A 14,892-nucleotide genomic window follows, 5' to 3' on the forward strand; every position below is an offset into this window, starting at 1 on the left:
AGTACTTAACCACCTACATTTAGTAACATGCAATTTATAAGAGTAAACAAACACTAATTAGAATCTAGAGAATCCCCACATCACTCTAAAATCAGTGCTTTGGTGACTCTTTTACAAGAGAACTGGAACTTGTTGGTAGCCAGTATATTTCAGTGTTTGTATTAGTGAATGCTGTAAAAATGGAACTCAGACAACTGAGTTCAGTTCAGTTCAAGTCAGCCAGCCATTGTGGGATGCCTGCTGTGTGTGATCAAGGTACTGGACCAGAATCATTTTTTAGTTTAAATGCAATTTAAGATTCATTTGAAATTGTCTTAGCAGTGAAGTATTTTTAGTTCCTTGGAACCCTCGTGGTAGTTCTCTTTAAAGAAATAAGAAATTGGAGCCGATGTGATAAATATGCTTAAATGCCAGGAAACAATAATGATAAATTGTTGGCACCAATCATTTGATGTTTTCTGAAACAAAGAGACTTGTCATTCTGCCAGTGCTAGGGGTTTCAGTGAAGAGGATATACAGTGGAAAGTATCCTTTATCTTTTCTGTAGATAGTTTCATAGATGAAGCCCATAGGTAAGTTTGGGGTAACTATTTTTCAAACCAAGGAACCTTAAATTGAAAATGAATTGTTATGCTCATCATTTCATCATTCTTTTTAAAATGGGTCATTTGATCAGTATCAAATACTTTGTGTTTGAGAAGTATCATAAAATTCCTGAGAGACAAGATAATATATAATATCAGGTACTGATAAATGTTTTGAAGACAAAGTCAGAGAAGGAGATTGATGGTTAGGGGTGGGGGTGCTGTTTTAGAAATGCTGTACTGACTTCTAGCTATTGCTTGAATTTGCCAAGCATATCCCCATTGATTAGAACCTTTTCTGCACTTGCTGTTGCTTCTGCCTGGAATGTTTTGTTTTCTTCAGATGACCGCTTCAGTTATTTTCTGACCTCACTCAGTTTATTTTTTTTATTATTTAAAAAAAAATTTTTTTTTTAACGTTTATTTATTTTTGAGACAGAGACAGAGCATGAACAGGGGACAGGCAGAGAGAGAGGGAGACACAGAATCTGAAACAGGCTCCAGGCTCTGAGCGGTCAGCACAGAGCCTGACGCGGGGCTCAAACTCACGGACCGTGAGATCATGACCTGAGCCGAAGTCGGACGCTTAACCGACCAAGCCACCCAGGCGCCCCTGACTTCACTCAGTTTAAAGTAGTGCCATTCACCATTCTGTTCTTTTTCCCTGCTCTACAAGTATACTTTACCATTTGCTTGGGAACCAAAGAGATTAAAATAAATTCTTTGATAAATCCTTGGCTATCTGAACTCTTACTCTTTGCTTTCTGAAACTCAGGAATTGAAGAGATTTTTATTTTATTTTATTAAAAAAAATTTTTTTTTAAGTAGGCTTCATGCCCAGCACAGAGCCCATTGTGGGGCTTGAACTCACAACCATTAGATTGAGAGTCAGATACTTAACCAACTGAGCCACCCAGGCACCCCTTGAAGAGATTTTTTTAAAACAATCTCTTGTTTGATCTAGATATCTTAATTAGGAACCAAATAATTTCGTATAGTAAGAGATACTTATTTTCTTTATAGCACTTTTACCCACTGATTTGTCTTTATATGCGTTTGTCTGCCTGACTTCCTCACTAAACTGTTAGTTCCACAGTGACTGGGAATGGCTGGGACTTTATTTTGTCCACTACTGCATCCCTATCACCTGGAACAGTGCCTGGCACCTAATCAATTCTCAATAAATATGTGTTGAATATATGTGTTGATACATGAATGAATCTATTTGACCCTGTGTCATCTAAATCTTAATTTAAAATTTTTATTTAACGTTTATTTATTTTAGAGACAGAGAGAGACAGAGCATGAACAGGGGAGGGGCAGAGAGAGAGGGAGACACAGAATCTGAAACAGGCTCCGGGCTCTGAGCTGTCAGCACAGAGCCCGACGCGGGGCTCGAACTCACGGACCGTGAGATCATGACCTGAGCCGAAGTCGGATGTTTAACCGACCAAGCTACCCAGGCGCCCCTAAATCTTAATTTTAAAAAATATAGGCTTATATTTGAAAAAGGCTTATTTCATATTATTAAGTTTTTTTTTTTTTTTTTTTTTTTTTTTTTTTTTTTTAAATTTTTTTTTTCAACGTTTATTTATTTTTGGGACAGAGAGAGACAGAGCATGAACGGGGGAGGGACAGAGAGAGAGGGAGACACAGAATCGGAAACAGGCTCCAGGCTCTGAGCCATCAGCCCAGAGCCTGACGCGGGGCTCGAACTCACGGACCGTGAGATCGTGACCTGGCTGAAGTCGGACGCTTAACCGACTGCGCCACCCAGGCGCCCCTCATATTATTAAGTTTTAAGAAGCAAGGTACGGGATTATATACACAGTATGATTGCCATTTAGGTTTTAAAAATCTCAAGTCTTTTCATGCGTTCATTCATTCATTCCTTGAAAGAAAACTCACTAATCATCTGCTGAGTGTCTAGTCTGTGTGTTAGGTATTCTAACTCAGCTACAGTTTCATGATACCAATCATGAAACACTAGTAAATGAATGTTACCCTTCCCCTTACTCATTCTTTCTAGCTATGTTGATCTTCTTTCACTTGCTCACACTAACCTATAACCTCTTTCCTTTGCACAGGTTATTTCATTATGTGCTTAATATCTGTCTCGTATATTATAAATTCTTTCAGCCTAGAAACCATGGTACCATTTAATCGTCAACACCTAGCTCAATGCCTAATATGTAGTAGGGACTGAAACCTTCTATGGCTGAAGGAGTGAATGAATGAATGAATGGATGTTTAGGAGACATACATAGTAGGAACACCATGTCTAATGAAAGTTAAGGGAAGTGAATTTCAAGTTGGGGTCTGAAGAATGAGGATGAATTAGCAAGTGAAGAAGGCTAGGTAGAGTGTTCTGGAGCTTAAGCTCAGACTTCATCCTCAAAGTAGTAGAAGGATTTTATTTAAAAAAACCCAAAACATTTACTTATTTATTTTGAGAGAGAGAGAGAGAGAGAGAGCACATGTGCGCATGTGTACACATGCGAGTGGGGAGGGGCAGAGAGAAAGAAAGAATTCCAAGCAGGCTCCACACTCAGTCCAGGAACCAATGCGGGGCTCGATCTCATGACCACAAGATCATGACCTGAGCCGATCTCAAGATGCTTAACCAACTGAGCCACCCACACACCCTGAAATAGAAGAATTTTAAACAAAAAGTGGCACTAACCGATTTGCATTTTATATGGACCATTTTTCAGTGGTGTAGGAACAGACTTGATGGACAATGTCAAAGCAGAGACACTGGTTGGTACGGTTTAGTGAAAGATGATTGTTGTCTCCATTGGGTTCTCGGAAAGGGGTTAAGAGAAAAGTAAATACACTTGAGAGGTTTTTAAAAGGCAGAATAAGTGACTAGTGCCAGTGAGGGAAAGGGAAAAGTTAAGTATGATTCCATGCTTCCACCTTAGGCAAATGGGAAGATCCTACTGTGGACTTAGAGGGAGAAGCCATCTAAGGTGAAAAGAGCCTATGGAATCCTTAAGGCCTATATAAATTGAGGCTGAGCCTTAAGGACTTGGTAATATAGCTGAATTTTCTAGGTATAGATACTTAGAAAGATGCCTGGAAAGAAATAATCAAAATGTTAATAGTATTGGAAGTCTAGTTCTGTTTCTAAATTTTTCTTTTGATTAAGTTTTGGTTATCATTATTAGTGTGTTTTATGAAGGAATAGTAAACTTTAAAAAATTATATTAGGATCTGTCATAGGAAATGCTGTACCTAAAAACCCAAGGTTACAAAACTAAGGCCTTCCTAGGTAAAATATTGGCTTTTCCCAATGAAAATAAATTATTGGTCCTGAATAGAAGTCTACTGTGGAATGGGTTCATCTTTAGTGTATGTGTGTATGTGTTGGGGGCGGGGGGCAAGAGAGAAGGGGTCATTTGGAAATTTTACTGTATCATTAGTAGAGGGCCTGCTAGACCCAGGAACTCATCTCTTATTTATTCATTGTTTAAAAATGTTTATTTATTTTTGAGAACGAGAGAGAGAGAGAGAAAGAGAGAGAGAGCACATAAGAAGGGGAGGGGCAGAGAGAGAGAGGGAGACACAGAATCCTTAGCAGGCTCCAGGCTCTGAGCTGTCAGTGCAGAGCTGGATGCAGGGCTCTAACTCACGAACTGTGAGATCATGACCTGAGCCAAAGTCCACCTAATGGAATGAGCCACCCCTTACTTATTCATTTATCCTTAGCCTTCAGCATAGTCCCTTACACTTAGTAATGGCTTAAGTGAAAACTGTTGTTTTAGATTTGTTGTTAATATGTTTATTTTTGTTTACATCACTAATTCACTGCAGTTGTTATATAATGATGTTATTTGTGTCATCTTGGTTTTTAGGTAGATTGGGGTCATCTGGACTATTTAGTTGTTGACATGCCACCCGGAACTGGAGATGTGCAGTTATCAGTCTCACAGAATATTCCCATTTCAGGTAATCTTAAACTTTAATTTGTGCTGTCTTTGATATTTTGCTATTGCCATACAGAGAAACAGACTCCATGACAGGCAAACATTTTTATGTCTCAAAAACAATCATTTATAAATTTGTCTTTACAGATCAGATTCATAAATTCAGTTTTTCAAAATATTAGCAGAATGAATGTATTTACAAAAACATGGTGGTGTTATAAATCTGTGTTATAGAAACAATAACAAATATTGTTTAGGTAGAACATTGCTGTTTGCTTCACAGCTGTCATGCAGTGACAGCATAGTGCCTGATACGTAGTGGACACTCAGTAAATATTCATTGAATAAATACTGAATACAAGTGAACATTAGGAAAATTTGGCTTTTTGGTAAATACGAGTATGGGAAAGTTTTATATTCAGTTAATTATTTGATGTTAAAGTCAAGAGAGCAATAAACATACTTGCTTACATCAACTACACAATATTTCATTCTGGTAATAGATGTCTTTTCTATGATATGGAATTTAAATATCAGTTGTAAGCTTTTATGTGGAATCTGTTTCTAAGGATTTTCCTAAATTCCAGTGGAGAAATAATTGTAAATTTCTCTTATTTATAAGCACTTTGGGAAAGTAATGGAATTTTAAAATGTCATTACAAATCAGCTATCTATTGGCAATAAATAACCAAGAAATACTACTGATGCTTAATCATCAAAAGTTTTAGAAGCTAGATTTTTTTATAAGATATACACATTAGTCAGAAATATCAATATAGCATCATTAAGATGAATTTTTTTAAGGCTGCCCCAAAGGACAATAAAATGAATATTTTTGATATTTAAATTTATATGTAACTTTATTGGAGTCTGAGATTTCTTCTTTAGTGAGGCAAGCTAGAAAGTAAGAGATGGGAGTAAAGTGAGGTCATAGAGGAAAGTAGTTGAGTGTGCCTTTTTCAGAATCAGCATACTAGATAGTCTGCTTTTTCTTTTTTTAAGTAGTTTTGGGAATTTTATATTTCTAAATCTTAAGAATGCTCGCTAAATATTTATTGAATAAAATGTGCTTCCTGGCACCTTGAAATTCCTGTTGCAGACTCCCAAAATGCTTACATCATTCACGTGGATAATATATTGATACACTTGGGCGAAATTATCATGTGTTCCCTGAACTGGGACTTGGTACCTTGAAAAAGTTTAATTTACTTCACACAGATAAACTGATAGCCCTAAGAAATTTACTTTTGTTTACTCAGATAACAGCCTCTCTCTTTGGACAGGATTTATGATAATATCACTCCTAGAATTTATGCTTATATTCTAAAACCAACAGTGTGTAGATTAAGGTTAAGATTCCCTTCTTTGAAGATTTCTTTCTTATATGCTAAAATTTAACCAGTAATATTTCTTTATTCACTTCCTTTGATGAAGAGTCTGCCCTATAATAAGTAGGTCATTAATATCATATGATAATAAAAAGTAGTATTTTTTTGTTGTGGTGGTGGTAAAACATAATAGTTCAGTAGTATTGAGTATATTCATATTGTTGTGCAACCATCACCACCATCCAACTACTGAACTTTCTCATCTTCCCAAACTGAAATTCTGTATCTGTTAAATAATAGCTATTAATTCCCTCCTCTCCCTAGACCCTAGTAGCCACCATTCTTTCAGAAACAGTATTCTTTATGTTAAGATGAGGGAATGAGGAAAATATATTTTTAAAGATAGATAAATATTGATATATCTAATATTGGCTTTATACTTTGTTAATAAAATTTTAAATCAACAAATATTTATCCATATAAAGGTAGATTCTAAGCCCTGTGGAGGATCCACAGACTATTAAATCACAAGCATTTTCCCTAGAGCATAGTTCTGTACCTTTTTTGATACTCAGACCTTTGAGATTTGATTAATATGTGGGTTTTCTGCAGGAAGATGTATTTGTACCTACAGAAACACTATTTTAATGTGTCATTTTAGGAGGCTTACAGTTCTCAGGTTAGAAGCCCCAGCTCTAGGAGACAGAGCAAGGGGAAGGGCAGGGGGAACAAGTGTCTACTCTGAAAAGAACTACAATGCAGAGTGTAAAAAGTGCTATATGAAAAATCTGAACTCTGTGCTATGGGGGATCAAAAGACAAAGAGATCATGGATTTGAGGGGAATTGTAAAACTTAATGGAGATGAGATTTTTTTAAATGTTTATTTATTTATTTTATGAGAGAGAGAGAGAGTGCAGGGATGGGGCAGAGAAAGAGGGAGAGAGAGAGAATCCCAAGCACGCTCCACACTCACTGTGGAACCTCACACAGGGCACAAACTCAAAACTGTGAGATCATGACCTGAGCAGAATTCAAGAGTTGGATGCTTAATGGACTGAGCCACCCAGGCATCCCTGGAGATAAGCATTAAAGAATAAATACAATACATTGTAGAGCATTCAAGATAGCACCGTACCTTATTTGCTTTGCTTTTTCTTGGCCTAAAGGGAAGAAGTCAGAAAATGAAACTTCGGGTGTTTATAATTCTATTATAGAAACGTAACATACCTTTTACTTCCCAAGTCTGATCCATTAAAAATAAATAGGGCCAGGTATTAACGCTGCTTTTGAAAATTCATAAATTTAGTTATTTCTGAACATTGGAAGTAAAATTATTGTTTATCAGTGTTTTCTAAATTTTCTTTAATGAGCATGTATATATTTAAATTTTTTTTTTAAATTTTTTTTTTTAACGTTTATTTATTTTTGAGACAGAGAGAGACAAAGCATGAACGGGGGAGGGTCAGAGAGAGGGAGACACAGAATCTGAAACAGGCTCCAGGCTCTGAGCTGTCAGCACGGAGCCCGACGCAGGGCTTGAACTCACGGACCGTGAGATCATGACCTGAGCCAAAGTCGGCCGCTTAACCGACTGAGCCACCCAGGCGCCCCTAAATTTTTAAAAAGTAAATAGAAAGCAGTAATTCTTTAAGAACAGATTTCTGTATAAATTGGTGCCATGATTATTGCCTGTTATTAATAAACTACCATTTAAGGACAGTCTTTGATATATTAAGTTTTATATTTAATTATCCTAGGTATTATATTTTCTCATTTGCTTAAATATTTGAAGAGTTAGGCAGCTTTCCGAAGATCATACAGTTAATGGATCCTACCTGAGGCTCATGCCAGTTCTGATAAAGTGTAAAGCCCAGGCTCTCAACCTCTACATAAAACTGTTCTAATACAAAGTCCAACACTGTTTGACTCACTGATTTTCTGAGTTTAGTTCTAGTCTATTCAAACCCACTTAAGTAGAAATTACTCTATTCTCATTGATCTCTGATAAAAATAAATTTGTTCATGAATATGCCTAAACCTGTGCAATCCTATATGATAAATATACAGCCAACGGTTTGTATGAGTGTTTACTAGGTTCACTTTTGTTTCTGTTTCAATTCCTGAGAGATTGCTTTGAGCCTCTTTAACTTGTCTATTCCAGGGAAGGTCTGGAGACAGTCTAGAAGCAGTTTCCTTTGGCCTGTAGGAGTAGAGCTCCAAATGATTCTTGGAAAGACCACTGTCATCTTTGGGCAGATCATTTGGCTAGTTTCCAGGCATGCTGGCTATCAGAGTTGTAGCGGTCAGTTGTTAGTACATTTATGCTGTGATACTGTGGATTATTATGTCAATATTAAAGTTAACAAAAATGAAAAGGCTGGATTTTCTATACTGACTGTATCTTAATTTTATACTTCGAAAAAAATCCAGCAGTAAAAGTATCCTACCAAAAGGATGTAATGGGGTTGGGGTAGGAGGCGGGAGGATACATGTGATTGTGATTGTGATTGTGTGTATGTGTCTGTGTGTGTGTGCATGCACACTTGTGTGTGTTAAATGCTTATGAGTTCCTGAGGTTTGGTTTAATTCAGGCCAGCATCATTTCATAGGTAACAAATCTGAGCCGTCTCCCAGGAAGTGTACCAACCAGAGAGTTGCTGGCCTGGCTTGAATCATGGCTTTCATCAGTTTATATTATCTGGAACAGCCTGTCAGATTCATATCTGCCTTTCTAGGCCTAACTGAATTATCTCTTCTCTAATTATGAACCAAATTTTCCTTTTCTCTTATCTTTGACTTTAGAACTCTTTTAAGATACTGTGTTCTACCATTTCTTATGTCCCATATCCTATAAAACATATAAGCCTTTTAGACTCCCATTTGAGCCCCTCTGTGATTTGACTTCCCTCTCCTCCTGCCAAACTCCTTCACATAATCTGGAATCCCTTCCCAAAACCCTTATGTAGTTACTGCCCCCTCTTTCCTCCCTTACAAAGGCTCTGTCTTTATATACATTTGACCCTCATTTAGACTATCTTTCTAATCAGTGGGTATCCATATCCTGCATACCCTTTATTTCACATGTCTACTCCCTGTCATCTTTGTCCTATCCATAGTTGGGAATCATTTCTCTCTCTTTGGAATTTACATAGCATTTCATTTAGACCACTTCTGTAGCACTTCTCATGTTCTCCATTCATAACCCGCATAACTGTGTTATCTTCTGTAACAGACCATTTACTCCCTGGGGGGCTAAGGATTTGTTTCATTCTTCTTTGTATTTTTCACAGTGCCAAACTCTGTTCCTTCCTGTAACCACTCAGGAAATGTTGAATTGGGAAATGAGTGTTTTATCTGTGTATCTGTATTATCTTCTCAAATAGGATGTAAGCTGCCTGAATGCAAGAACTTCTTCCTATTCATCATAGGACTTACAGTACCTTGAGCAGTAGCTTATGCAATTAATAGTGATTGAATAAATAACAAAGCTATTTGACTAGCTATCACTGTTTATGTAAACAGATTTGTACCTCCTTATCGTTCTTACCATCCTGCTGACTCACTCCGGTGATCTCCTCCACCCCAACTGCTCTTATCCAGGTGTTTTCTTGTATAAGTTTTAAAAAGTATTTATTAAAAACATGCATTTTATTTTACTCTCCTTTTGGGAGAAACATACTTTCATTTTAAGGATTTATTTCTGCTGTCCTTTTTCCTCTTTATATATAATAGCTTTGTGGTCAGATGATACCTTTTAGTATTTGTTTTGGCATCTGGGAAATAGTGTTCATGTGGACACTTGCTGTTTGGTTACATGCAGGCTCTGTATTAAATTAGTAGTGAGAAATACTAGCATTGCTCCATTCTAAGACAATAATAAATTCTCTCATTTACTTCCAGGGATGCTTAGTAAGGTGCTAACTGCCTCTCTCTTTATCCTTACCTATGGAATATCTGCCTACACAACAGACTTAAAAGGGTCAAATTAGAGAATGTAGAAGTTCTATCTAAATGTATATATTTTTAGAAACTACTTGAAGGCTTTAAAAGAGTTTTTTGGTGGGATGGTGGTGGTGAGATGTTGTGAATTAGAAAGAACCTTTGTATCAACTTTGCATATGTCTAAGCCATTCTTGAGAATGAAATGAAATGATATGTTTTATATTTGGAAAGAGACATCCTTTTGGAAAATTTATGGAGGCAGACCTATATAAACAAAAAGATCCTTTTTCTGAATGCTAATTAGCAATTCTTTGTATGAGTTCCCTTTTTTGTTTGTTCTATCAAATAGATGACAAGCTCACTATAAGAAGAAACTTGAAGGAAAAAAAAGCCCTCCTCTTATTTGTGTTAAAAGTATTGTGTACCAACACAGTAATAAATATGTTGACAGCAGTATTAGTGGCTAATGATTTAAATTTGAGCTTACATGAGCTATTGAATCATTACAAATACCTAGTAGTTATAGTAACTGCTAGAGGGAAAAGAGACAGAATAAAGGATGGGAAATAACCAATTATAGTCTTTGGATTTGCTCTTGTTGAACTTGCCATGGGAAAAAGGCAGAGTTGTCAGTGCTGGTTTTATTTTTCTTACTCCTTTTATTTTTCTTTTTTAAGTGATACAGTTTGCTGGGGTTTTGCTTGTTGTTTGTTTAGCTTGTAAATTAGTTGTTGCCATACACTGAGTTGGGTGCATTCCAGGGTTGACTTCTGGGTTTTTTAAGACATGCGCTCTTAGGAATTTTTGAACACTTATCTGCTCTTCCATAATAGAAGAGGATTAATATTTCTTTGAGGAACATTATAAGTGCCTTGAACATTTTGAAAATACGTGCACTGTGCTAGTATTTGAATTCTGATGGATATTACCTAATTTTTTCTTTTTTCCTTTGCTTTTTCTCCCCCTCCTTTGCTTTAACTGAAGTCCTTTGCATGACTATATGAAGACTATCTTAATTTGATTTGAGCTCTTAGAATTAAGTGAAGAGTGGATGCTTCACATCAAGTATGTGAAGCACATTTTCTAAGAGACTGGAGAGTTTTAGTAAGTTGTTTCTATTATGATAGCTGTATTAGTCAGGGTCCTGACAGGAAACAGATGACATACCTCAAAAGGAATTAACAGAATGAAGTTAATGAAGGGACTGGTAATGAGGTGTGGGCAGCATTAAGGAAACCAGCAAGAGAAGGTGAAGTACCCAGGGCCTAGTGACAGTAGGAAGTTATTGCTGTTCCTCTGCCTAATGGGGCCTGGGAATGAACTGTGTCGGTAGAACCTTGGGACTGCTGGAGCCATGGAAGAGGGGCTGCCTGTTGGCTGCTGTGGCCACAGAGGGACTTAGCCAAGGCCAGAACTACTGCAAGGCAGAGAGTGCATGAGGTAGATAAAAATATTGCAATCTCTTTTTCCTCTCAGAGTCTTATATCCTGCTGGTACCTCCTACTGGCAGATCCCTATTGGAAGCCAGAGGGTAAGGGAACTCAGGTGGTACAGTCCACAGAGACCAGCTATCCAGGCACTGATCAGGATAGAGAGGGGTGGGGAATGAAGCAGAGCTTAGTGAGGAGAAGGAAGTGAAGTGCAGCAAGTGCAAAATAACTAGAACACCATCTCCTCTTGGTCATTCTCCTTATAATTGTGCATTAGTGGCTTGCAGGAGATGAAATGCAGAGCAAATATTTGTGCCCTCTAAAAGTCTGCAGGCCAGTACAAATACTAGTAGTACAAAGTAGTAAAAATCCATACTATCACAAGGTAAAATTTTACTGTTATCAAGTGTATGAACAGAATATTTATTTGTAGATAAGCAATGATAGAAGTACATTTTGTATAGTGGGGAATAATAGATGGAAGAATTTATTTTGATAGGATAGAGCTATGAACAAAAGTTGCCCTTCACTTTATTAATTAAAAATTGATGTAGGAGTGAAACTTTTGGAAACAGTTTTTATAATAGAAGGGACAAAGATTGAGCAGTTGAGAGGGGAGCCATCATGGTCCTTTCTTTGTTCCCTTTCTTTTTCTTTCAGGGAAGGGCAGAAGTGGCACAGAAAGCAGCCAAATAGTCCTGGTATGGGTCCCTCCTAGAGAGGGAGTTACTGTATATGGCAGAGTAGTCAGCTAGATAATATGCTAACTATGTTTGAGCTCAAGAGAAGCTACACTGGCAGACTAAAAATGACAAAAATAAGGTGATGCCCTTTCTTCCTGTCTAGGGCCCTTTCTGTCTGGACCGTATGGATAGAAGGAAGACCAGAGGCTTTTCTGCCTCTCACTCATTTAAATGAGATGAGGTCGGAATTTTAAATTAAGTCACTTTAATATTTCACTCACTGTTTAAAGTGAAAGTCATTTATTGCTTGTGAAAGGCATTGGGCAATTGCTACACTAACTGAACTCCTATTCACTTATCAAAGACACATGAGAAAAAGCTGGACAAGTCCACACTAGTGTTTTGCCCTCTACCAGCAGTTTATTTGGTCTAATCAATGATGTCTTTTATGATAACACTCTTTGGTTGCTAATTTGGACAGTAGTTTTGATAATATGAAAACCTACTGGGGTTTGGAGGATCAGAAACTTATTGTTGCTATTGTTACATAAATGACTTACCTTAGGCCATCTCTTGAAATAGTTTCCTTGTTTATCTGGTATTTACTATCTGAAAGGAATAGGTAACCTAAATAAAATCTTTAATTTTTTTTAAATAACTGTTTTTTCCCTTGTTAATTGTTTTCAAATTTAAAATAATTCTTCTTTAAATATCCAGTACTAATCCTTTGGAAAACCCTTGAAAATTCAAGGAAAAACATTTGGCTATTTTGGATTTTAGTGCTTTGCTTCCCCTGTAGTTTGACAGTTTATGATGACCTCAAACCAAAAAGCTAGAAACATGCTTATACTTTAAAGGTGGAAGACTGAGATCATGGCTGTTTCTAGTAGTCAGAGATATTATACCTTCATTTATGTTTTCAATTTGCAGAATGGAAGTTTGAAGGAGACCATCAATTTTGGACTTCTTCCATGTGTACTGTGTCCATGCAAATATTGGGCAGAGTTATAATTAATGTATATTTGTCAAGACTTGCATGATGTAGAAGAGAATTATTGTTTTATTTATCAAATTATAAAAATTGTTTTCAAAATATATTTGTTTTTATACAAATTATAGCCAAGTGTTTTGACTGTGTTCCAGGGTTTTATTATTTAGGGCATTCCTAGTACTCAGTCCAAAACCTCAGTCCTATTACATTGGGAATCAAATTATAAAATTAAATATAATATCATTGGTTATGAACTACACTGTTTCCAATCTAATTTTCAAAAAAATCAGTTTTTTAGGCTCTTGTGTTTACATTAACATATAAGTTGAAGTTACAGTGTATCACTTAACAGTTCAAAGAAATAGCTTGAGAATTAAGAAATTCTGAATTATGGCATGGAAAGACCCAGAAAACCTTCCTCAAATGATTCTTATGTAATTAACTTTCAGAATCACTTTGTGTCGGCCAACCTATCTAATGCTGGAATTCCTTGATCATTTAGCTTGTGTTTGGAAGAGAAGCTTCTGAGGCAGTTCATTCAGTTTCATTGTTTAAGAATTCCTGGGCACTTGTCAGGCGCCTGGTGGTTCAGTTGGTTAAGTAACTGACTCTTGGTTTTGGCTTAGGTCAGGATCTCATGGTTTGTGAGTTCAAGTCCCGCGTCAGGCTCTGCGTTGGCAGTGTGGAGCCTGCTTGGGATTCTGTCTAGTTCTCTCTCTGCCACTCACCCTGCTTATGCTGTTTCTCCCTCAAAAGGAAATTTCTGGGCACTTCCTTCATGATATATGCCTAACAGCTAAAATTCCTTAATGTCTTAAAGGTCAATGAATAGTATAATGACCAATGGGTAGTCAGATTCACATTAAAAACTACTTTTAAATTCATTAAGCATTTATATGTAAGAAAAATTACAAGCCCCATAGTCTATCATTTAAAAATTTTTGCACGTGATCATAGATTTTAGAAATTTGATCAGAATCTGAAGTTTAGGTCTAAAGAATATCTTCACATCTTAAATATAATAGTATTTGGAGATGGAACAAAGCTTTTCCATATGCAGTCTTAGTCTCTATTTCCCGAATATACCTGGTTAAATAAAGTTAGGGTAATTGGGGAGTAATAATTCTTCTCTGTAGATTTGTATTAGAGAAAGAATATGTATAAAAAGGGATATGCTTCATGATTAAACAAAAAGCCTGAGGTGGTGGTGCACTGTGGGCATGGACATGCCAAGCTATACATGTATCTAACAGAATTTGCAATGCAAAATATTAAATCTAAGAGTGCAACATGAACAGACTCACAGAAGAGGAAAAGAGCTTTTTTTCTGAGTTGTAGAGATGTGTATGTACAAGTAGGCTCCCCAAGGTGTTTACTGACAAGCATTAAAGATAGAGTCAAGACTGGAAAAAAGCAACGATTTTATCTTAATTTTACTGGAAACATCAGAAGTGAGGGGAAGAAGAGAGTAAGAGAGCAAGCGAGCATGAGTGAAGAGTGTGAGTTGTTTGTTTCCAGCTTGAGCTCTTTAAAATCTGAAAATCTCACTTGTCCCGAGTGGTTCCTTAGTGACCAGCCGTCTGGATTGCCCTGGTGAATTCTTTATTAACATCATTAAGATGTGGTGATTGGAAGCCCATTCCCTGTTGATTCCATTATTGAAGAGCCAATCTTTGTCCCTAAAAGCAGACATACATGCAGATTCCTTTGATGAACTTGAATTCTTATTAAAGTTCCAAAGTGCACACTCTCTTTCTCACCAGTGATTTTGAACTACTGTGGTTTCCACTAATTATTGTGTTTTTATAATTCTTTTTGGCAGCTATTAACATAATTTCCTGTATCAAAATCCATTTCTTTTCTTTTTAATGATTATTTTTGAGAGAGAGAGAGAGAGTGACAGGGGGGTGGATAGAGAGAGAGAAGGAGACACAGAATCTGAAGCAGGCTCCAGCCTGTGAGCTTTCAGCACAGAGCCTGGTGTGGGGCTCAAACCCATGAACC

The 14,892-nt window shown here is 36.8% G+C and overlaps 1 protein-coding gene across 2 annotated transcripts in view; it reads left to right on the plus strand.

The window, feature by feature from the left end:
• Positions 1 to 14,892, plus strand: part of NUBPL (nucleotide binding protein like) — a 237,279-nt gene that overhangs the window by 187,211 nt on the left and 35,176 nt on the right. For both annotated transcript variants that reach the window (XM_042942931.1, XM_042942933.1), the window contains exon 7: positions 4,442 to 4,535. In XM_042942931.1, coding sequence (XP_042798865.1) covers positions 4,442 to 4,535 — 94 coding nt within the window. The remainder of the gene's footprint in view (positions 1 to 4,441; positions 4,536 to 14,892) is intronic.

This window comes from Panthera leo, chromosome B3, assembly GCF_018350215.1.
Source record: "Panthera leo isolate Ple1 chromosome B3, P.leo_Ple1_pat1.1, whole genome shotgun sequence".
Classification (NCBI taxonomy): Eukaryota; Metazoa; Chordata; class Mammalia; order Carnivora; family Felidae; genus Panthera; species Panthera leo.